At 44.3% G+C, this 25,066-nt stretch overlaps 1 protein-coding gene across 1 annotated transcript in view; it reads left to right on the forward strand.

Annotated features, from left to right (window-relative positions):
* The first annotated feature begins 1,517 nt into the window (after nt 1-1,517).
* SLC7A10 (solute carrier family 7 member 10) overlaps nt 1,518-25,066 on the forward strand; it is a 46,611-nt gene continuing 23,062 nt past the window's right edge. Inside the window, exon 1 of the mRNA XM_072632039.1 lies at nt 1,518-1,770. Within this exon, the coding sequence (XP_072488140.1) occupies nt 1,596-1,770 (175 nt within the window). The 5' untranslated portion in view covers nt 1,518-1,595. The remainder of the gene's footprint in view (nt 1,771-25,066) is intronic.

A 25,066-nucleotide genomic window follows, 5' to 3' on the forward strand; every position in this document is an offset into this window, starting at 1 on the left:
TCAGATTTAAACTCAGATCTTCCTGATTCAAGGCCCAACACTCTATTCACTGAGCCTCCTAGCTTCAACAGTGAAGGAGTTTCTGCCCTCGCTAAGTTTATATTTTACTGTTCCAACCTACTTTTCCAACTCTATCTCTCAACTCATTCTGCACTTTGGCCAAACTGGTCTTTCTGTCTGCTAAATGCATCATACTATCTGCTTCTATCTCTTTGCTCACTCCTTTCTCCTCTCCCAAATATAGAAGTACCTTCCTTTCCTTCTTCACCTTTTGCATTCCTACCTGTTCTTTACAGGTCTTGCCAAAGGCCCCTTTCCTGAAGCCTTCCTTGAATCACTTCCTTGAATTCCTTGGTATCAGTTTCTTCCCTCAGACTCTCAGAGCCCTTTGATTTCTACCTCTCTAATTCACGTTCCATGCGCTCTGTTATCATTATGGATTTTTGTATCTTATCACCCTTCTAAACTATGAGTTCCGAGACCCAAGAGCCTGTTTTATCTAAGCTATGTAAACGAAATCAATTATCTATCGTAGTAGCCAAGACCTTGCACATAATAGACTCTTAATGAATGTCTGTTGAAGTGTATGTGTAATATATGTTTGGTGACTAAATCCAACTTATTAACCACCTTTGTCTTCCTCAAAACACCCATCTTGGCAAACGGGGCTTCAATTAAATACTTGTTGAATGAAGACATGTTTAGAATCGACTCTCTTTGGAACTCATTTCAAATCCCCCGACCAGACACTGACTTCACATTGAGCCTTGGCCCTGGCCATAGCCTAATCCCTAAATCTGACTGAGACTTAAGTCCCACTTCAAATGAAGCCATGACCCTTACCCTAGACTGAGATGAACCCTGGTACCAGACTAGATGCTGATCCTGGTATGACAGACTAACCCCTTAACTCTAATCACGGACTAAGACCTCTCCTCAGACTGAATTGTCCCCAACCTTTGGCTCATTGGTTATGGGGAACAGGAGACGAGAAAATGTGGGATGCTCAAAGTCCTCCATCATTTTGCCCTTCAGGAGACAACCCAAAATCCCCTCTCATCTGGGGGAGGATGAAGATTATCAGTAACATTCCCAGGGTATTGGGCTGAGACAACATATTATAGATTCCTGTATTGGAGGCTCATCTGGATGAAGGTTAGCTTATGTCCCTAATAAGCTGTATCCCCTGGATCAAAAGTGCCATTTCCTCAGGGTCGGGCACAGAGTTCTCAAGAGGTTGGGTAGGTCTAACTCACTGCTTGCAGGCATCAGAATATCCAAATTCAGATCTATGAAAATGGTGTTCCAAGGGCCCTTCAGACTTCTCCCAGGACCTTGGCAGCTCAGTCTCAAAGTTTTTCCTTCTGATCCTCTATCTTAAGGAGCCCCGGGGCTCAGGGTTGAAGATTTCGCTTTAAGGGAGGGTCTCTCGGTCAGTGTCCGCGTTGGGGCCCCTCCCCCGTCCTCCAGCCCTCCAGGGGATAGGGCCCGGACCCCGGGCGGAGCGCCAGCGCATGCGCCTGCAGGTCTGCGCTGCCCGTGGCTGCGAGGCGCGGACCGGGCGCAGACTGAGTAGGGGACGCGGGGACAGCGACATGGCCGGACAGACGCAGCAGCCGAGCGGGGGCGGGGACCGGGGCCCTAGTCCGAGCCCAAGCTCTCCTGCGGACGGCTTGGCCGCCACCCCAGCTCCGGCCCCAGCTCGGGTAGAAGAGAGGGTGACTCTGAAGAAGGAGATTGGGCTGGTGAGCGCCTGTGCCATCATCATTGGTGAGCGGGGGCCGGTATCCCGGGCTGGGACAGAGGGAGGGGGGGAGGGAGGCTGTTGGGGTCGGACTGGGGACCCGGGCAAGCTGGCTGCACTGGGCACTCTGGGAGCAGCACGGCCCCCAGCAAGTTGAGCAAAGTTGGCTGCAGTCAAACCTGTTGGAGTGCCAGCTGCTCTGGGGTTCGCTCTCTCGGCACGCAGCGCCCCCGCCCGGCTCGACCCGCGCCCGGGACACCCTCCTTTGAAGGGACGAGACTGGATGGGATGGGACTGGTCCCGAGAGGTCAGGGACACGTGCCTCACCCCCACCCACTCCCCTCAGCAAACACTTCCTGGCAACATCCACCCACGCCGGGACCACGGCCTCGATGCAGGGCCCTCGGCATAGCGCGAATCGGCGATGTCCCCATCTGCCCTCGTGGCACTAAGAGAGGAGCTCAGGAGCAGCCACAGCAGATGAAATACTGAGTCTCAGGGCTACGTCCCACCCTGTCCTGGCCAGAGTCCTCCCTGTCTGAAAACAGTTTCCCAGTCGTGGGTGCCCCAGCTCCCGAAGTATAGAATCAAACGCCAGTTTCCACCTCCCTAGTCCGAACATAGAGCGCGCGCGCCTCCCCGGCCCCAGTCTCTTGCCCCAGTACCCAGTCTCATCAAACCCAGCACAGTGATCTTCCTCTTCCGGGATACCTCCGTCTCCCCAATCATAGGGGACCAGGCTCCTCTCACCGAGCAAAAGGACTTTCTTTTCTCTTAAGCGCCTAAATTAGTGCGCAAAGTTTCGCTTGCCAAGCTGGTCTTTCCTCTCCAGAAGCTGGGTGCTGGAAGACTGGAGGACCTCGCGCTACTTTGGGAGCCTAGATGCTGGGAGGAGGAAGGGTCAAGGCTTCGGAAGAGGGACTGGTAGCTGCAGAGAATGTCCCAAAGGAGAGGATTTTTAAGGGGAGAAGTCGAGGTCAGGTATGGGATGGGGTGATGCTATCGCACCAGAATCCCCAGGGAGCAGAGAACCTGTAGCAAGAAATAGTCACAAGAGGAGACTATATTGTGGCGTAGAACTTTTGTTGTGGGAACTTTATAGGAAAGGAGAGAAAACTTCACGAAAAACTTTAGAGCAGGAAGAGAGGAAATTGTGGCAATGTACCGAAGAGGGAAAAAGAGATGTAGCCAACAGCTTCGGGAGAGCTGAAAACATTGTTGCGGGAGAAGGGAGAAGGAGAACAGTTTTGGACTGCGGGGCTGCGTGTTTAGTTTGCAGAGAGGCTGCCTCTCCTTACAGGGGTTCAGCACCTGGGCTTACCTTTATTTCCCCCCAGAGTGAATAGCGACTAGGGAGGGGCGGCAATTAAGAGGCAGTGGGAGAAGCAGCCTTGGACAGTACATTTGGGTTAGGGTTCCAGTTCTGCTACTAACTTGCTAAGTGACTTTCAAATCATTTCTCCGTCTGAACCTCAGTTTCTTCCTCTGTAAAGTGGGGATAACAATATCTGTTTAGGAGAGCTAATTCAAAGAAAATTGTGAAGATTAAGTGGGATGGTGACTAAGAAAGTGCTTCGAGAAGTAGCAAGTCCTAGGTTAGAGGTACTATTAGGAAGTAGGAGCTTGGTCTGAAAAGGAGGGAATGAATGAAGAGCACACAAATAAGGGAAGTATTTGACCTTGAAGATTCAGAGGGCAGGCCAAAATGTCAGTGGTATGACTTGCAGGGGCAAGGTCTTCTAGGCCTAGAAGCTAGCTCTCTATTCACTATGCCATACTGGTGATGATGATGAGGGTGATTGATGATGATGATGATGATGGTGATGATTCAAGACTAGATGTTTGACACCAGAAATTGCAGAAGGATTGTTCTTATAGCACACAGTAGATGCTTAATAAATGTTTGTTGACTGGAAGGAGCCCAGACTTATTGATTACTTCAAATCATGCGAGGAAATGGCAGAAATTGAGTAACATGTCATTGCAGGTTGTAAAAATATAGCACCTACTGAATACCTAGGAAGATACAACCTAGTAGCCAGAATACATCAGAGCCTCACTATCATCCATAACCTAATAGACAATAAATCTCCATACTATAATACAGACTTCCAAATGACCTTAATAGTTCAATAAATAAAATATACAGGGACCATAGCATTATCCCAGACAAGACTGTCACCTATAGATACCTGAAGCTAACTCTGAGTCATAGACATTTAAGAACAATGTGTTTAATTGATGTCACCATACCAAGTACTCCTTATCTTCAAACTATACAGAAAGAAAGGCTTTTAAAATGTAAATGCCTATTGGAAGAAATGAAAACCATGTGAGACTAAGCTCAAGTACATATTATTCCTGTGATTTGGTCTGCTGCTAGAGTTGTACTACAGATGCTTTTTGATCCTACAGAAGATGAGCTTATAATTTAAATTATGAAAAGCAGTCACTTTATCCATCTCTGCAAAAGTCATCAGAACATTCAACATATAGAAATAATAGCAGGATAGTGACCTTTCTTAAGATTATTTCTATCCGAACAAAGACGAAAATGAGACAATAATAATTCACATTTTCCCAGTGTTTTAAGGTTCACAAACTGCTTTGTTTTCCTCATACCAGTCCTATCAACTATATCATATTTATTGTGTACCTACTGGTGGCATGGCCCTGTGCCTGGTGCTCTGAAAGAGACAGATGAATGAAACCAGGGATGTGATGGTAAATGCTTAACAACTGCTTCTCTGGGGAGAAAATATATGTGTGACACACATTTCAGTCTGATCTTCATTATTAACATTTTCTCCATTACTTTTTAAAGTCTGGACAATCCACAGAACAATAAATCAAACCCTGATTTATAGTCTTAGCCAAATTCTGAGGTGTGCATGCTCTCACTGGAAAATTTAACAGTCATGAAGTTGGTATGAGCTGGCTCTGGCATCAGACTGGATGAAACCCATGTCTTCCAGGAGTTTATATCCTGGGGCCTCGCTCAAAACTCCTTAGGGAGTCCTCATTTATGGCCAGCCAAGGACTTGGCTTTTGCTTGGGGGAGAGAGCAGGCTATCATTAAGCCAGTGACTTACTCTGTCTCCTAGGAAATGCTTGTTGCGGGCTCAGCTTTTCATCCAGCCCTATACCCCTGCTCTTTTCCTCATCCCTGCCCAGGAGAGGAAGACTGCCTGCGAATTAGTGTATGCCATGGCCATTTCCATTAGCCAGGAGCAATCCCCTCTCTATCCTCCCCATCCTGACCGCCTTGTGCCATCCTGTTCTGCCTTGTACTATGTCCTTTCCCCTGACATGATTTTCCCCAGGGAAATCCAAGCCAAACTCATACTTAGAACCACCCTATCAAAGAATGTAAGAGCAAGAAGGAAATTTAAAGATCATGTAGGTCAGTCCTGTCATTTTGCAGAAGAAGAAACTGTGGCCCAGAGGTGGGAAGGAATTTTTCAAGAACACAGAGTGCATGGAAGGACTAGAGCCCAGACTCAGAGTCCAGACTCCCATCCCAGACACTGGGGTCCCAGAGGTCAGCCTGGGATCTTGTACAAGGCCACTTCTGTGTGGTACCCGGATGTGATTTCAAAGGCGCAACACAAAAACTTTCTGTTCTCACCCAAAACAAATAGTCCACAGAAAGGGCCCACTTCTCTCTGCCTGCCTGCTTGACTGCCTGACTGCTTTCCCCAGGAGCAAGTGAACAAGGAAACAAGGAGAAATAGTCTCTTCTTTGGTAGTAGTGACAACTTTCCTTGGCAGTCCATCTTGCCTACGAGATTTAGGAATGTGCCTCTGAGTGCATTTGTGAGTGAGCAGTGCAAGAGTCTTGAGTTCTTTCATGCCCTCTGAGTGTTTTCTGGAATTGAAAGCTGCTGCTGCATGTCAGAGCTAGCCATGGCCCCAGCTCTGGGCTCTCCTCCTTCTCACAGGCCTCTAGTAAGTCAGAACAGTGAGGAAGCACCTGGGATGTTGGGGGCAGCGGGGGGAGGATTTCTTCTGTAGGTCTCTTTTACTCTCATTCTCTCTTAGAGCTATTCAGCAGAAGTATATCCAAGCCATCAATCATTCATTCAGTAACCACAGGGGAAGATATAAATAATAACAACTCATGCTGCTGTAAAATTTTATGGTTTGTAAACAGTGGTTCTCTCCCAACAACTCTATAAAATAGATAGTGGAAGTATTACAGTCTTCATTTTACAGCTGAAGAAATGGAGACTGAAAGAAATTATTTACTTGCCCAAGCAAATGTTGCTCTTTCCACAGTCTCGAGGGAGAGATGAGAGAAAACAAACTGAGAAAACTGAGGCAAACAAGGTTAAGTGACTAGCCCAGGGTCCTTCAGCTGGTGTGAGGCTGTATTTGAACTCAGGTCTTCCTGACTCCAGGCCCTGTGCTCTATCTACTGTGTTACCTAGCTGCTCACATAATACATTTGTTCTTGTTCAGTCATTTTTTTTCATTCCTGACTCTTTGTGACCCCATTTCTTGGCAGAGATACTGGAGTGGTTTGCCATTTCCTTCTCCAACTCATTATATAGATGAGAAACAGAAGCAAATAGGGTTAAGTGACTTGCCCAGGGTCACATAGCTAGTAAGTGTCTGAGGCTCGTTTTAAACTCAGGAAGAAGAGTCTTCCTGACTCCAGATCCTGTACTCTATCCACTGTATTATGTAGCTACCCTACATAATACATACACAAATATATAGATTGGAATATAATGAAAATGTAAGACAGGTACAGAAAGCTGTAGATGGAAGATAATATCTGATTGGGGAATGAGAGAAGGTTTCCTTCAGGAGGTATCTTGTGAGATGGTCCTTGAAGACTGGGTAAGATTTCAAAAGGCAGAGATGGGAGAGAGGACATTCCAACCATCAGGAACAAACTCAGCAAAGCCACAGATATGGGAAAGCAGAGGGTATGTATAGGGAACAGTGAGTCACCTAGTTAAAATAGTCCACAGATACAGGAAGGGAAGGTGAGAGTTGAAAAATCCCCATCTTATGGATGAGGAATATAAGGCCCAGAAAGTTGGAATGATTTGCCCAGAGACATAGAGCTTGTAAGGATTTGAACTGAATCTCTGTGTATACTGAGAGCTTAGAACAACAAGCCTGATTCTCAGCCTTTCAGACTCAGAGGCTGCCTCCAAGGAAGCCCTTCCTCTTTTACTGCAGCTTCCTAGCTGCTACCACTGGCCTTTCCTGAGGGATGGGAAAAATAAGTGAATTTTTCTCTTAGTGACTTAGGGGCAACTGGGGGCTACAGTGCATGGAGCTCTGGACTTGGAGTCAAGAAGCCCCGAGTTTCAATCCTACCTCAGATCCTTCCCAGCTCTGTGACCCTGACCAAATCATTTAGACTGTCTCAGCCTATTTCCTCACCTGTAAAATGAGGCAGTTGGACTCAATGACCTCCAAGCTAGCCCTCTAGATCTGTCAGAGAAACTGAGTTTGAATGCTGGCTGTACCACTTCCTATTTGTATAAACCCAGGCAAGTCAGACAGTTTCGCTAGGCCTCAGTTTCCTCATCTGTAAAGCATGTGTGTGGGATGAGGTATTAGGCTAGATGACCATTAGGCTTACTTTTAGCTTTAAAGCAATACTTAGATATTTAACCTATCAAAGCTGGAAGAAAACTTACAAAATCATCTCATCAAAATTCCTCATTTTACATCTAAGGAAACTGAGGCTTCAAGGATCTGAAGTCACAAATACATCTTTCTCTTCCACCATCACTTTTTAAGCCCCTGTTTTGTACAAGACCCTGCCTTCGTTGCTAGACATACCAAGATAAATAATAATGTCATGTTTTAAAAAATTAAAAAAATAAGTCATGTTTATGTGACACTTTGGAATTTACAAAATGGTTCCCTTACAAACCCTCTAGAATGTGGATATTCACACCAGTATTATTATCCCCATCTTATGGATGAGGAATATAAGGCCCAGAAAGTTGGAATGATTTACCCAGAGTCATAGAGCTTGTAAGGATTCGAACTGAATCTCTGTGTATACTGGGAGCTTAGAACAAGCCTGATTCTCAGGCTAATGTCATGCCATTTCCTAATATCCCAATAAGTCAGTTCCCTACCCAACAAGCTCACACTTTAGGAGGCAAAATAATAAGAAGTCCATCCATGCGTAGGATCCAATACAAGGACAGTGATGTGGGTACCATATCCACTTTAGAGATGAGGAAACTGAGTTAGTGATACTCCCCTAAAAGAGATCAGAGAAGAAAGTATTCAACTTCAGAGGGAAGGAGGCATCTGGGAAGGTAGTAAAGCAGTTTGGAAGAGAGGCATTAGCAGTTGGAGGTAGGGACAGGAAAGATCTCATTCTGTAGATGGTTATTGAGCTGAGCTTTGAAGGGACCTAGAGATTCCAGGAGGCAGAGATGAGTAGTAGGGAGAGCATTCCAGTCATATGAGTCAGCCTATACAATGGTAGAGACCATAATTTGAGCGGTGTGTGTGAGAAACAGCAAGGGTGCTGACTTGGCTGGTCCAAAGTATGTGTGAAAGGGAATAAGCCTAGAAAGGTAGGTTAGATCCAGGTTGTTGTGAAGGGCTTTAAAGGCCAAATAGAGAAGTTTGCTTTGATTCCGGAACCTGTAGGCAAGCCCTGAAGTTTACCAAGTAGCAGAATTACATGGTCATATCTGTGCTTTATGAATAATATTTGGAAAACTATGGAGTATGAATTTGAGAGCAGACAGGCTGGAAGCAGACAGATCAATTAAGAAGCCATTAGAATAGTTCAGAAGAGACATCCTGAACCGGTGAGTGGGGTGGGGTGGAGTAAATACTAGTAAACACTTGAGAAGATGAATATGGAGAAGCCATTATGGTGACTGGTGATAGACTTAAAGCCAAATTGGTACTGGGGGGGAGCGTATGAGAGACATTAAGAGGTAGTCTCAGCAGGGCTTGTCATTGTATTCTAGAGTCAGGGGGCTTAGAAAACAAAATCTCAGGGTGTTGGGGAGGGGGAAGAAAATTTTAAAATGTGCCCAGCCTCTCTTCAAGCAATGGGAACTATCTGCTGGAAAGTTCTACTGAGTTCTCTAACAGCATAAAAACACCATCCCTTAATTAGTTCAAAAATTTGTAAGTGGAGACCCAAGGTTTAGATGGTTTTCAAACTCAAAACCTGGAGTGAGCCAGGACATAGCCTGAGGGTTGGGATGACAACCTCCATTGAAGGAGGTTATATTCCAAACTAGGTTCACTCTGTCCACCTTATCTCCCAGGGAACAATTACAACTACCACATTCTCTGTTCCTCCCTTTTTCTAAGAGCCTCCAGAAACCTTGGCTGGGAGGGGCAGGGGGCTATTCAAGGCCCATGTTACACACACACACCCCTAGACTATGTACCTTTTCTTCCTCCTTCTCCAATTCCCATCCATTCTAAACTACATCCCCAAAGGACCCTTCTCTTTCCTACAAACCTTTCCCACGCCCACCTACTCCATGTTTTATCTCTCCCAAGGAGTACAGTGCTTCACCCAGTTAACATGGAGTATCAGCTGTCTGGAGGAAGGAGTTCAAGTGTTAGAGAATTGAGGTGACCAGACTAATAAAGAGGACTTTGCAATAGTCCAAGTCTCTAGGTGAAAGGCAGAGGAAAGGTCTTTCCTAAGGGCAGGAGAGCCTTCCACGATTCCCCAAAAGTACTTCTCTCAAGTCTTATATTAATGATACTTCAGTAGATTTCCCTGTTCTCATTGACATTGCTTCTCAGATCTGCCTAGTCACTATAAGATTAACAAAGACCTTACCTTACATCTGCTAGTCAAAGACTACAAGTAGTATTTCCTCCATTTTGCAGATGAGAAAATTGAAACTCCAAGCGATAAAATGATTTGTACATAGGCACAGGTATCTGACTTAGTCCTCTTTCTACTGTCAGTGAGTCCTGTCCCTACAGAGGAGTCCAGGACCTGAAAGCATAGTCTTTCTCAGAGGACCACCACAGACTCCTTCCCTCCCCACACCCCCAAGATCTGAATTCTCTCCAAGCCCTGGGCTCAATCTGTATGAATATGAAGCAAGAATTTTATATACATGTCGGACTAGATCTGGTTCTAACATTCCTTTTAGGAGGAGGGAGCCTATTTTAACACATAATGGTGAAGGTACCACTTCCCTGATTCCTCTCTGGGTGGCCTAAAGTTTACTGAGCTAGAACGAGGTGAACTAGGGTGGGCATGGAGATGGAGATGGAAGCAGGGGGCAGCATCTGGTCTCTGTTTAAGGCTGCAACTGTTGATGGAGACAGAGCAGGGCTCCCAAGGAGCTTGATCCTGGGCTAATGGCCAAGGTCTTCATGCCAGCTTGAGATGGAAAGAAAGTGAGTTAGGCAAAGGGCCCTGTGTTGGGGGATATTAGGGTCCATTAGAGAATCCTGGAAGGAGCTAGACCAGCGCAGCCCCCAGAGGAGCAGCTCAGAGCTCCCTGCCTGGGCTCCAGGATCCCACAGAACCCTGGGTCCTGGTGAGAATCCAGAAGCACAGAAGTCCCTCTTGCCCAGCCCAAAGTCTGGTTCATGCCCCCTCCACAAATGACTACCAGATTTCTTAAAGAATTGGAACTGGAGGGTAGGGTGGGATAAGAAATTCCTTCTCTGAACTCTCTGGAATCCTCAGGGCAGGTGTGCCCAACTTTAGGAGTAAGTTCCTACCTGTAGGGAGGTGAGTTCACAGTATGTGCCCTCACTTTCTTTGTCCTCATCCTGATCTGGCTGATGGAGCCTCACTCAGGTTCTCAGCCTCTCCATGACATGTCTTTGTATGTACAGCAGGGACCACAAATACATACTTACATTGACAGATCTCAAAGGAAACTTTGTAAATTCCCTAAGTTGTACCTTTGTGCAGAAAGAAATACATGTATAGTACAGCTCTAGCTATGTACATGTCAGGCACATGTATGTGATTTATCATGTCGTATCTCACATTTCTATAGTTCTTTAAGGTTTACAAAACACTTTTCTCACAACCACCCAGTAAAGTCCAAGTATTAGCCCCATTTTAACAGAGGAAGAGATTAAATCTGAGAAAAAGTGGGACATTCCCAAGGTCCCAGCTGAGGAATCGATAGTTCTGGGATATGAACCCAAATACCCTCAGTGCTAGTCATAGGATTGTAGATTCTGAGTTGGAAGGGAAATCAAAGGTTATCTAGTCCCCTCCTTCATTTTACAGATATGGAAACTGGGGCCCAAAGAGGTCACAGGTAGGAAATATCAGAAGCGGGCTTTGAACCAACTGATTCTGGAACCAGGGATCTTCCCGTTACCATCCATGCACAGTGTGTGTGATATGTACAATAAGTATTTGTGTGCCATACATGGTAGGCACCACACATAGCTATAATATGTATGAACTAAGACAGCAATCGAGTGCTTACTAGATTCCAAACACTGCATTATGTGCTGGGGAATACAAAGCAGAAAAGAAAGAAAGTCTTTGTTCTCAAGGAGCTCATATGTTTAAGCTCATACACATGTTTAGTGTGGTATACATGTGCGTATTACATGTGCCATGTATGCAGTGTATATTATGTGCACTTCACATGTATTTGATATGAAGTACGTGTTAGACATATATGTGCAGATCTGTGTCTGAACTATCATGGCCTAAAGAGTGCTGCTGGTGTCAGGGGTGTCAGGGAGGCCTCTGAGGGTCTTGGTGAGTATTTCTCCCGTTCCTCCAGCACCAACTTGCTGAAAAAAAAGTCCTATATCCTAGGGAATCTCTGTGTAGGCACAAGTGGGTGAGTTCTCCAAAGAACGTGTGGTGTGTGTGTATGTATGTGTGTGTGTGTGTGTGTGTGTGTGTGTGTGTGTGTGTGTGTGTGTGTGTGTGTGTGTAAAAAGATGGTGTTCCTAGGGAAAACTGGGCTGTAGAAAGAGATGGATTTACTTTTCTAAATCTAGAGATTGTAGGTAGTTCAGTGCTTACCAGCAGACTTGGGTTCAGGTCCCTCCTCTACCATTTCTAGCCATGTGACTTTTAGAATTAACCTCACCTAATTTCTATGAACCTCAGTTTCCCCATCTCTAAAATTATTGTTGTTGAGTCATTTTTCAGTCATATCTGATTCTTTGTGACCTCATTTGGGGTTTTCTTGGCAAAGATACTAGAGTCATTTACCATTTCCCTTTTCTAGCTTATTTTACAGATAAGGAAATGGAGGCAAACAGGGGTAAGTGATTTGCCCAGAGTCACACAGCTAGTAAGTGCCTGAGGCCAGAGCTGAACTCTTCAGGTCTTCCTGACTTCAGGCCCAGTGCTCTATCCACTGAGTTATCTAGCTGCTCCATCTGTAAAGTGGGGGATTGTAATATCTGCCCCTGCTTACTTCATAGACTAGTATGAGGAAAGTGCTTCCTAAGCACCTGTAAGGAACTATAGGAATTCAAGCTATTATTAGAGTTCTCTCTTTGAGAAGTTATTACTTTCTGGAATGATCAGTTTAGCAAAAGAGATTGCATGATAAATGTAGATGGGCCCCAGTGAGTGTAAAAAATACCTTCCTGAAAAGTCTCCTGAAAACCTAAGTTATTGTCTTTGCTGTTTCCTGGACTTGCCTTGGGGTGGGGAGAGGAATGATTGATGCAAGGTTTGAAACCTTTTCTTTCTGGAGGTTTGTACAAACTGAGTAGTGGTAGTATTGGTACAGGAAGTTCTGGAGAGCCAGATCCAACCTGCAGTGAAATTTGCATCCCCCACTGAGCTGTGAGACTGGGATAAGAGGCCTGAAACTTCAGCAGTCCTGTAGGGCAGGGCTGGGGCCAGGGGTACTATCATCCTGGTATTGTCCTACCATTAAAGAGGGTGAGGAGAGGGGGTCAAACCAGGACTCTTGCTCCAGAGATATAGAAGGATTTGCTGCCTGGGCAGGATGCATTTCCTTCTGCTTCATTCAGATGTGGAGACCAAACCAGCCCTGATCCAGCTGTGCTGAGAGCAGTCTTGCTTGGGCCAGCCTTGGGTTTTTGCCAAGCCCAAGTTTGCAGATGTGGCCCCAGATCAATGGGGGGTGAAAGGGAGCTAACTGACCTGCCTGTGGGAATTGGCTTGTCCCTTGGTTCTCAGGGAGTTCCCTGAAGAGCACAGACGTATGGACTTTGGGATTGGGATGAGCCTTTAGAATCACAGGCTGTCAAGTTGGAGATCACGTTCTCCAGCTCCCTTGTTCTACAGATGGGTAGATCCAAAGAGAAGCCCAAGAGGAGAAGCAACTTCCCCAAGATCCTACTGCAAGGTACAACCTAGGTTTTTTCTGAACAATATTGTCAGCACTAGAGCGACCTAGACTAAAGACTGCGCCCTTGGATATCAACTTCCCTTTAGCTTCCTCCATCTTATTGCCTGTTTTCTGGGGCAGGATCTAAAGGTATCTCCTAAATGGGAGACAAGACTGTCCCAAGTGTAGTGCATCATTTGGGCTTTGCAGGAGGGACCGAACCCAGGAGAGCCTTGTTTCCGACTCCCCAGAACTAAATAGGTCAGCATCAGGAGGACTGGTAGCCACACAGCACGGAGAACAATGGCCCTTTCATCCGACTGCAGCGGGCGGCTGTGTAAGCTCCATCAGGCCAAACATCTTAATGTGATAAACCCCCCAGACCAGGGCTGAGGGAGGGCCTGCCCAGGCACCCAAGAGAGGTAGTAGTAGGGGCAGTGGGACATAATGGACACAGTCCTTGAGGACTGAGTGCTTGGCCTTGAGTCCTAACTCCACAACTTCTGAGCTGTGTGACTATGGGCAGGCCACTTAATGATTCTGCGCTTCGCAGTTTGCTCCATGGTAAAATGGAATTAATAATATTGGCCCTACCCCATTCACAGAGCTATTGTGAGAGAGAAAGGCAGAGGAAGGCACTTTGTAGCTTTTGGGTGCTATAGAAATGTGAACAGTAACAGCAGTAATAATCTCCAAGTTCCATGGAGCAAAAAGCTTTGAAAATCCAAGGACCTCGCCAAAGAAATCCAAGTCATGTGGGAATGGGGTGAGATACGTGTCATCTCTCGGCATCTTGCCCACTATGAGAGGATGCTTATACTGAGGATGCAGAGATGAGCTTACTTTGATCCAACTACAAAAGAGCAGTTCATTTATCCACGTGTACAACAGTCTGCTGAGCATTAAGTAGAAAAGTTGTAGCAGGAGAGCAGCTTCTCCCAGGATCCTTTCTACCTTAACTCCAGAAAAAGATGAATTTTTCCGTAACCGTCATCATCACCATCATCATCCTTGTCACTGAGGTCTAGTGGACTAAATGAAACAGCCTCAAAGTCAGAATGATGTGGGATTCAAGTCCCATATCTGATATATACTGGCTGTGTGACCCTAGACAAGTCACTTAACCTCTAAGTGTCTCAGAAAATTCACTAAGACTATTACAATTTGCAGAGAAGGTGCCTCTCTAGGCACCTTTAGAAGAAGTTCCTCACTGGAAGTTCCCTACAAAATGAAACCAAAAGTCCATTTCCAGTACAATTAAAATAATAATTATAATAATCTGTTTTTCCCATACCTAGCCTGCTATGGCTGAGAGTGTAAAGTGGCCCTACCTGGGAACATGGCATTCCCTTCAGCATTTGCTACTCTTGATTACCTTGTGTTTCCCCATTATGTTGACAAATACAAACTGGAGGCAGAGAGAGCAAAGGTAACTTTCCTGAACTAAATTCGGCTTCAGCTTGACTTCCATGGAATCTTTGAATCCCAGAGCGGAAAGTGATCTCAGAGGGCTCATGTCCAAGCCTCTGCCCTCCCCCAGTTCTTTACAGCCTCCTCTTGCCACCCTATGGATCTCCTCATCCCAGACCTTGGGAGCTATCAAAACTCAGGCCCTGTGTGCTGTGGAAAGTGTGTTGAATTTGAAATTCCAGAAGCTGCATACAAATATTGGCTCTGCCTTTCGTTACCTGAAGTTTATGTGCTTTGGATCGATCGCTTCATTCCTTGGGGCCTCAGTTCCCATGTCTCCTTAAGAGGAGGTTGGATTAGATTGCCTCCCCCTCCCTTTGCTGAATGTTAACAGAACTGTGGGCACCACCTGGCCATGGTGCTTGGAGTGTTGGGCAGAGCAGGGTAGATGCCAGCTTCCCTGGTAGTTCCCTGGATTAGATTGCCTTCCAGCTCTAAAACTATGGTGCCAACACAGGAATCCTTTCTACAAGATCCATGGTCATCAAGTCTCTATTTAAAGATAGTCAGTATCAGTGTCTTATTGAGGCCCTAGTCATGCTCTGGGCTGCATTATAGAGGACACAGGAAAGATTTTTGTTGGTCAGTCATTTTCAGTCATGTCTAACTTTTCATGACCCAGTTTGGAGTTTTCAGGGCAAAGATACTGCCATAGTTAGCTATTTCCTTCTCTAGCTCATTTTTTTACAGATGAGGAAACTGAGGCAAATAGAATTGAATGACTTGCCCAGGGTCACACATCTGGGAAGTATCTGAGGGTAGATTTGAACTCAGGAAGATGAGTCGTCCTGACTTCAGGTCTGGCACTCTATCCACTGTGTCACCTACTGCTCCCAAAGAAAAATCAGAGACATACATGTGCCTGGTGCTCACAGAATGAATGCAGAGATGAGGTTCATGCACAACCTAGGGAACACTAGGAAGCCAAGGATGATTGGGTGCTAGGAGGTGGGCTAGGGATTTTAGGATGTCAGATTTAGAGCCTCGTCACCTCGGTCTTCCCCCAAGCCCACCCCAAATAATTTCAGGACTTAACACAGGGTTTTACCCATAGCAAGTGATCAGTGAGTAGGAAGGAAGGCAGGGAAGGAATGAGGGAACATTGCCTGCCTTGGATCTCTGTGGTACCAGTGAGCAGTCTCACAGAGCAACTGGCAATTTGTCTCTTAAGCTGACTGTCCTTTTTTCCCCTTAGTAATGTCTATTGATAGACAAGTTAGCCAAAAGAGGCCCCTAGGGCTGAGCCATGCTGACCCCATGTATCCTCCTATTCCAGGGTCTTTCTGCATCAGGAAAGAAGCTAATATAGTCCAATTCCCTTCTTCCCCCACCCCTTCCTGAATGTTAGTTGAACTGTGGGCACCACCTGGCCCTGCAGCTCTGAGGGTTGGACAGAGCAGGGTGGATGCCAGTTTCCCTAGTAGTTCCCTAAGGCAGCGGCTTTGGCAGTCAACTGGCCCCTTGGTCTCTCCACATCACAGGCAGCCTGGCCTGGCCTGGCCTGGCCCAGCCCAGCCCAGGGGGTGGTCCTCAGAGAAATAGTACCAAGGATCGAGGCCAGTGGTTCAAAGTAGCTTGTGAATTGAGGAGGTGGAGAGGGAAGGAGTGTACTAAATGACTGCAGCTAATGAAAATGAACTGAATTAGCTGCTGGAACTGTTTTGTGACCCACATCTCTCTTCCCCCCGCCTTCTCTCCTTTCTCTCTCTCTCCCCCTCTCCCTCCATCTTTCACTCTCCCTCTTTCTCCTTCTTCAGTCTCTCCTCTCTCTCCCTCTCTCCTTCTCCCTCCCTCTCTCCCTCTCTCTTTCTTTCTCCTTCTCTAGTCTCTGCTCTCTCTCTCCTTTCTTTTTCTCTCTCTTTTTCCTCTCTCTTTTTCTCCTTGCCCTCTCTCTCTCTCTCTCCCCCTCCCTCCTTCTCTCCCTCCCTCTTTCTCCTCTAGTTTCTGCTCTCTCTCTCTCTCTCTCCCTCTCTCTCTCTCCCTCCCTCTCTCCCTCTCTCCCTCTCCCTCTCCCCCCCTCTCCCTCTCTCCCCCTCTCCCTCTCTCCCTCTCTTCCTCTCTCCCTACCTCTTTCTCCCTCTCTCCCTCTCCATTCTTCCACTCTCTCCTCCCCCTCCCCCCATACAAGTTCAATCCTAGACAAACCTAATTAAGTTTCTCCTGTTGTCAGAAGACCTAGTTAAAGTTTGGATGTTTGACTAAACAGGAGAGGATAGAATAGTTTTTCCTTCCAAGTCTGCCTCAAGTCCTGCCTTCTTCAGGAAGCCCTCCCTGATCTCTTCCTTATTTGGGTTCCTGCAGCACCTAGAATCTGAACCACACATTTGGGCATTTGTCACAGCCTACTGCAGGACAATCTAGTATAATGTCAATGGCACTGGATTTAGAATCAAAAACTTGGATTCAAATCTTGCCTCAGACACTTGGTAGCTGTGAGACCATGAACAAGGCACTTAATATGGAGTCTCAGTCTTCTCATAGGTATATGTAAGTAATATTTGCGTGGCCCATCTCACAGAGTCATTGTGAAGAAAGTACTCATAAACCTTAAATGCCTCTGTAAATGTCACTTGTTCTTACTGTTTAAACCCATGTGTCTACCACCTCCTGCTCAAGTCTAGAAGCTCCTCAGATTCAGGCACATGGCTGGGGTTGCAGCTGTCAGCAAATACTAGCCGAGCTTCATGCTCCACTTCATACTCAAACATGCCTCCCCACTTTGGAAATCCATAGTGATTATAAGACAGTGTACGCACCCTGGTCTAGGCACTGAGGGGAGAGATAGAGTAACAGCTCACATTTCTATTGAGCTTAAGTTTTGTGAGATTCTTTCTTCAAAGTGTTACCAATTCCATTTTATAGCTTGGTTGCTTAAGTGACTTGCCCAAAGTTACACAGAGGTAGACTCAAACAAGAAATAGAGACTGTGCCTTGCCTTCAGGAAACTCACGGGAAAGTCAAAAGAAGTCCAAGCCAAAATGTGGAGAGCAGATGCAGTTGGAATACAAACTACTATTCTGGTACAGAGTGTTACAGGTATGCCTTGTTCTAAGAAAACACAATGTGCCGAAAAACCCAAATTTATATTTGTTGAATTTATTTCAATTATTATTAAATTTATTAGAACTTAATTCATTTTATTTAATTCAATCCATTTATTCTCAAATAAAGGGGTTTGGGAATATGTGGAATAATTCTCTTTACAAAAGGAGTCTTTTCTCAGAGAATGTTTTCTTATCCGCTGGTACTACCTCTGCTCTAATTCTTCTCCCCAGAGACTAAAAGACCCCTTCCCCCTCCTTTCACTTCTTAGCATGGCCCAGGAAACAACCTTCAGGGTGAACGCTTCATTTGGAGTCCAAGGCCCAGGGCTTGAGTCCAATTCTGCTATCTAATAGACATACTCTTAGGGCTAGGGAGCAGGGGTTAGGCATGTGACTGCATTGGCATAAGGAAATCCCAGGTGAGGAAAAGGCCCTCTGCCAGTGCAGATGAGCATCTCCTTTTCTATTTGACACCCATGGTCATCCCAGAAGTTAGGTCACAGAGGATAGTCTTCCCGGCTTTGAGGCCAGTTTCTGTCCAATTCACCATCCTGCCTCTCATATTAGATATTTATATGACGCTTTAAGGCTTACACCTTATAGACATCATTTCATTTGGCCCTTCCAATGTCCCCATGAAGCAGGTAGATTCTATTGTTATCCCCATTTTCCAGATGGGGAAACTGAGACTCAGGTGAAACAACTTGTCCAGGGCCGTAGATGAAGGAGACTTCTAAGATGAGATCTGAACCTAGGTCTTCGACTCAAAGTATAACACTCCATTCATAGTATCTCACCCTGCAACTTACTATCTTTGTGATCTTGGAGAATCAATCAAGCATTTATAAAGAGACTGCCACGGGCAAGTCACTTCATGTCTCTGTTGCAACATCTGCACGATAATAGCCTGGCACTAGATGGTCTTTAAGGTCCCTTATAGTGAAATATCCTACAATTTTTTTTTAATTGGAGGGTGAGGGAATGGTTGATAGTGGGAAAAGAAGAGGAAAAGTTAGAAATATTTTCTTCAGGAAATTTAATTCAATAAGCATGAGCTAAGTGTTGATTCTGTGCCAGGGATATAAGGGGCAAACCAAACAATCCTTGCCCTTAAGGAGCTTATGATCCACTGAAGGAATAAATGTGTTTGTGTGTATGTGTTAGGGACAGAGAGTGGAATGCAACAGGCATGTGAAGAAGTAAATATAAAATATATACAAAGGGGCAGCTGAGTAGTGCCACAGTGCATGGAGCACTGGGCCTGGAATCAGGACAATCTGAGTTCAAATCCAGCCTCAGACACTGAGTAGCTGTGTGACCTTAGACAAGTCACTTAACCCTGTTTGCCTCAGTTTCCTTATCTGTAAAATGAGCTGGAGAAGGAAATAGCAAACTACTCCAGAGTTTCTGCTAAGAAAATCCCAAATGGAGTCATGATGAGTCAGGCACAACTCAACAACAGTAACACATGCTAAGTAACTTGTTGGAGTAGAGCACCCAGGGTTATTTTATTTTATTTTATTTTAAATAAAGTATTGGTATGTTTGTGTTCTAAGTCCTCTGATTCTTAAAAATGACTTGACCAAGAGACCAAGCAAGTGAGTAGAAGAATAAGAACAATTCATATGACCCCTTTCTTGGTCTCTGGTCTGGGGAGGCTAGGAGGTCAGGCCTATAGGGAAGAGGCCAGGCTCCATCCTTACCTTATGGAAGCCTAGAGAAGTGGCTGAACTCCTTCATGCCTAAGGTTTTTCCCTGGACAGAAGGGTTCATACCTGAGTTGGGGAGAGTGATATGTATCCCTAGTGGCCAACCAGGTCCTTCACAATCTTTTTTTTTTTTTTTTAACTTTGGTAAGAATCCTGAATCACAGCCCAGCTGGGTCTTTACAGAAAGTTTGAAAAGAGTATTTCCTTCCAGAACTGATGGCTGGCTAAGGGCAGCAGGCTTTCCGGCTAGAATGGGCTTTCCAATTTCTTCTTCTTGCCCTGTAGTAGTGGACGGGCCGGGGGGTGGAAGGTCCTGCCAAGGGTTTGGAAGACTGTGCCCATTGTAATTGTAGCCAGCCCCCACAGACCTCACTAGGACTTAGCAGCAGCCTTTCCAGGAGGGGTCCTGGGGCCACAAGCAAGGCTGCTACAAATGCGTCAGGTGAAGGCCCTCTTTCTGCAGGCTCCCCACATAAAAGCCCCAATTAATTCCAAGCCAATTGTGGCAAATGCCCTGCCCAGCCGGGCCCTTCAGGCCAAGAGCCCTGAACCTCCCTTGGAACTTCCTAGAGACTCTGTCCCATCTTTATGTAGCTCCTCATGACTGTTCTGGGCTAGGTTTCCGAGGTGCTGCATCAGAGTATGAACAGGGCAACAGCCAGGCCAAGACTTGAGAAGAAAAGGAAGTTGCCCCCCAGGAGTAAGGAGGCCAGCTGAATGCTAAGTCCTGCCCCTGCCAGACTGCAGCCTGGCCAGGCACCCATAGCCCAGCTTAGCTCTTGGCCTGATAGCTGCCACCTTCCAGCTCTGGGTGTCCTGGCCCAGGCATGGCTTTCCTTACCATCCTCCCCCTCCAATGTCTTCTTGAACAACCTAGGAAATTAGAGTGGGCTTCCTACCCAATCCCCTTCTGACAAATAAGTAATATTAAAGGCATTGCCAGCTCCTAAATCCAGTTTGGTTTTAGATTTTCAGTTTTGACATCTCAAGTTCCTCAGGAAAGATCTATGTGCCACATTAGTATAACATGGTGTGATTATATAAAGCATGTATATACACTATGACATGTATATACACTATGACATAATGTAATACTATACAATATCAGATCATCAATAATTTGTATAAGACACATATGGTCCTCTTTTTTTTTCCTTCCTGAATTTCTCTTTTCTTTTTTTTTTATTAATTTGTTTTCAGTTTTCTATAATCACTTCTATAAGTCTTAGATTTTCTCCTTCTCTCTCCCCACTTTCTCCCTGCTCTCTCCCCAAGACAGCATGCAATCTTATACAGGTTCTACACATACATTCTTATTAAACACATTTTCATATTGGTCATGTTGCATAGAAGAATTAAAATGAATGGGAGAAAGTATGAGAAAAACAAAACATAACACAAGAGAAAATATTCTGCTTCATTCTGCAATACAGTTCCATAGTTCTTTCTCTAGATGTGGAAGGCATGTTGCTTCAAGAGTCCATTGGGAACATTTTAGGTCCTTACATTGCTGTGAAGGGCTAAGTCTACCAGAAAAATTCTTCACACACTGTGGTTGTTGGTGTGTACAAAGTTCTCCTGGTTCTGCTCCTTTCACTCACCATTGATTCATATAGTTCCTTCCAGGCCTTTCTGAAGTCTTTCTGTTTGTCATTTCTTATAGCACAATAGCTTTCCTTTATTACATTACATTCATATACCACAACTTGTTCAGCCATTCCCCAGTTAATGGGCATCCTCTTGATTTCCAGTTCTTGGCCATCACAAAGAGAAGTGCTATAAATATTTTTGTACATGTGAGACCCTTTCCCATTTCTATGATCTCTTTGGGATACAGTCCCAGAAGCTTTGTAGCTGGGTCAAAGTGTATGCACATTTTTGTAGCCCTTTGGGCATAGTTCCAAATTGCTCTCCAAAATGGTTGGATCTGCTGACAGCTCCACCAACAATGAATTAGTGTTCCAATTCTGCCACACCTTCTCCAACATTTATCTACTTCCTGTTTTGTCATGTTAGCCAATCTGATAGGTATGATGTGGTACCTCAGAGTTGTTTTGATTTGCATCTCTCTAATGAATAGCAATTTAGAGCATTTTTTTCATGTGACTATAGATAGCTTTAATTTCTTCCTCTGAAAACTGCCTGTTTATATCCTGTGACCATTTATCAATTAGGGAATGACTTGTATTCTTCTACATTTGACCCAGTTCTCTCTATATTTTAGAAATGAAGCCTTTATCACAGACACTAGTTCCAAAAATTCTTTCCCAATTTTCTGCTTCCCTCCTAATCTTGGTTGCATTGGGCTTGTTTGTGCAAAAACTTTTCAATTTAATATAACTCAAAATTATCCATTTTGCACTTTGTAATGTTCTCTGCCTCCTGTTTGGTCATAAATTCTCCATTCTCCATGACCTGATCATTATGTATTCTTCTCATGATAAGTTGCTGTATTCTTTTTGCTAATATCTTATTTAAAATTTTTGCATGTATATTCATTAGAGAAATTGGTCAATAATTTTCTTTCTCTGTTTTGGCTCTTCCTGGCTTAGGTATCAGAACCATATTTGTATCAAAAAGAATTTGGTAGGACTCCACCAATTTTCCCAGTCTATATAGTCTATATAGTATTGGAATGAACTGTTCTTTAAATGTTTGATAGAATTCACTTGTAAAATCCATGTAGCCCTGGAGATCTTTTTCCTGGGGAGTTCATTGATAACTTGTTCAATTTCTTTTTCTGAGATGGGATTATTTAAGTATTCAACTTCCTCTTCTGTTAATCTGGGCAATTTATATTTTTTTAAATATTCATCCATCTCACTTAGATTGTCAAATTTATGAGCGTACAGTTGGGAAACTGGTCCTCTTATAATGCACATTTCTATGACATTCTGCAGCTTGCAGATTGCTTTCTTAAAAGTAGCACCTTAGAAGCTGCACATATTATCCACAGAATCACCAAATTTGAAAGCTTAAAGGGCCCTCAATGTTATTCTGGCCCAACCCAAAAGAAACCTCACCCAAATACACCTTATAAGTGTTTATCCAGCGGAGACCTCTAAAGGGAGGGAACCCAGCCCCTCTCAAGTCCACCCACGGCATTTTAATCATTCATTGTCTTTGCTGTTTACTACCCACATTCCCATAGGATACATCTGATCTCTCTTCCATGTGACAGCCCGTTAAAATTTCTAACTTTGCTATCTGGTCCTCCCTGAGTCCTTTACCATTCTGCTGTCATCATCACCAACTGTCTATTGGACACTTGCACCTTGATGCCCCATAGACATCTTAAAGTTCAGCACATCCAAAATAGAACTCAGAGTTTTCCCCCTTAACCCCACCCTCTTCCTAACTTCCCTATTTCTGTCAAGATCACCTAATCCATTCCAGTTTACTAGCTGGCAACCTCAGAGTCATCCTCAATTCCTCCATCTCCATCTCCCTTCATATCTAATCAGCTGTCCAATTTTATTCATTCTCCTTCCATAATATCTCTTAAATTCCTTCCCTTCTTTCCACACAACCTAGATTTCCCCTGCATCCCTTCTCTATCCCCCCTCTTAGAGAGCCATTTCTTATAACAAAGATCTTTTTTAAAGATGAAAAAAAATAATTCAGTAAAACCACTCAACACTGTGAAAAAACCCTGACGTTCTATGAAATGTTACACACTCATAGACCCTGACTTCTGCAAAGGAGTCGAGGGCAGGGGAGATGTCTTCTTTGGGACTGAGGTTGTTCCTTATACTTTTGCAATATTTGGTTTCAGCTGTTTGGTGGTGATTGTTCCTCCCACTGACGTTGATGTAGACATTGTGCGTTTTGTTTTCTCACCTCTGCTTACATCGCTCTGCATCAGTTCATGTAAACTTTTTCATTCTTCTCCCTATTCATCATGTTCTCCATTTCTTACACACAGCAGTAGTTCATTCCACTAATGTATCCCAATGTGTTTAGCCATTCCCCAATCCACAGGCATCTTCTTCACTGCCGGTTCTCTGATACAATGAAAAGTGCTGCAATCAATATGTTGGTGTCGCTGTATCTTTCTCAATGCGGGCTGAAATTGAGTTAGTGCTAGCGTTCATGGCTGCCAGATCTCACTATCGATCCATACTGAGCTTGGAGTTTGCTAAAAAACCTCCGGATTTATTTCACATGGACTGCTAGAGAGTCATGGCTCCTCATTTTATACTTGAGAAGTGTTTATTATATGGCTGCATGGGCCTGGCTCCGTGCACATTCTAATGAGGATTGAGCAAGAAAGGAGCAACTCTTTTTTCATTGATATTTTTTGCCTTTCCATATCTCCATTTCCAGATATATCCATCCTTCCTCCCTCCTTCGGAAAGTCATCACTTGTAACAAAATGGGGGGAAAAAAAGGAAGAAAATGATAACCCTGAGCCAAGTAACTTAAGCTTTGTCTGCCTCATTTCTCTCATCTGTAAAATGAGGATAATAATAGCCCCTACCTCCCAGGCTTGTTGTGAGAGTTAAATGAGATAAAAATTCTAAAGTGCTTAGCACAGTGCCTGGCACATAGAAAGTGCTATATAAAAGTATTATTATTCAAGTATTATTCTTATATTTTTGCGCAGAAGAGGCTAGGGAAGATTGGTAGTGGAAGAAGGAAGATCTGCTATTTCAATAGTCCATAAGCGATGAGAGGCAGAACTGGATTGTGGCAGAGGGAATGGAGAGAAAGAGGGTAGCTAGGAGGGAGACTGAACAAGTGGGCTTATACAAAGCTATATGGTGCAGTGAATAGGGTACAAATCCAGCTTCAGACACTGACTAGATGTGTGACCTTGGGCAAGTCACTTAGCCTCTGTTTACCTCAGTTTCCTCAGCTCTAAAATGGGCATAAGAGTAGTACATACCTTATAGGATTTCTGTGAGGATCAGATGACTTAATATGTATAAAGCACTTAGCACAATGACTGGCATATAGGTGCTATCTATCTATCTATCAATATATATGTGTGTGTGTGTGTATATATATATATATGTATATGTATATATATATATATATATATATATATATATACACATATAAATACTAGTTAATATTATTAAAATCCACAGGAGTCAGTGACAGTCAGCTTCCACCTTTCCTGCTTAATTCCTCCACCCTCCCTTATTCAGGATAACTAAAAGGGTATCCTATAGTTTTAAGGTTTATTAGCTTAAAGTTCTGAAAGTTTAAAATACTTTAAATATTTTTAAGTACTTAAGGCTTTAGGCTCTAGTACTTTCAGATTTTGTACTTCTGTAGATAATTCAATGTGCAGCTGTTTCCTCATGGGCTCCTTTTAACAAAGTAATTTGCAAGCTTTAGAATGCCATAGAAATGTGAGTGAGGAGAGGGTTGATAGATGTCATATAAATTAGTGATGATATGGTATGTGATACATGATTTTAGTAGTTTTTAAGTTTTAGTAGCTGAAAACTGTACTAAGACTTTTGGGACACCCTCATTGGGTGCAAAGTGACTCCAGTGATATAAAATGGATTCAGGTTCACTGAACACCAGCCACTCTGACATGAGTCAGCCAACAAGCATTTATTAAGTGTTTATGATTTCCAGGCACTGTGCTTAGCAGACTACAACAATAGACAATCTGAGGTAATGGGGGTTAGATGAAGTCCTTCCTCTGGAGTCCTGTTGACTCTAGAATTAACCCCCATCTCTGCATCCATGTGTACTTGGATTCTGAAACCCTTATCTCAGGTTGCCTGAGCTTATAAAGATTGACCGATATCTCTGCAGATAACAAGGTGGGCTCCATAGAGAGGGGCACCCTGGACTTACTTCATC

This window comes from Notamacropus eugenii, chromosome 1 (assembly GCF_028372415.1).
Source record: "Notamacropus eugenii isolate mMacEug1 chromosome 1, mMacEug1.pri_v2, whole genome shotgun sequence".
Classification (NCBI taxonomy): Eukaryota; Metazoa; Chordata; class Mammalia; order Diprotodontia; family Macropodidae; genus Notamacropus; species Notamacropus eugenii.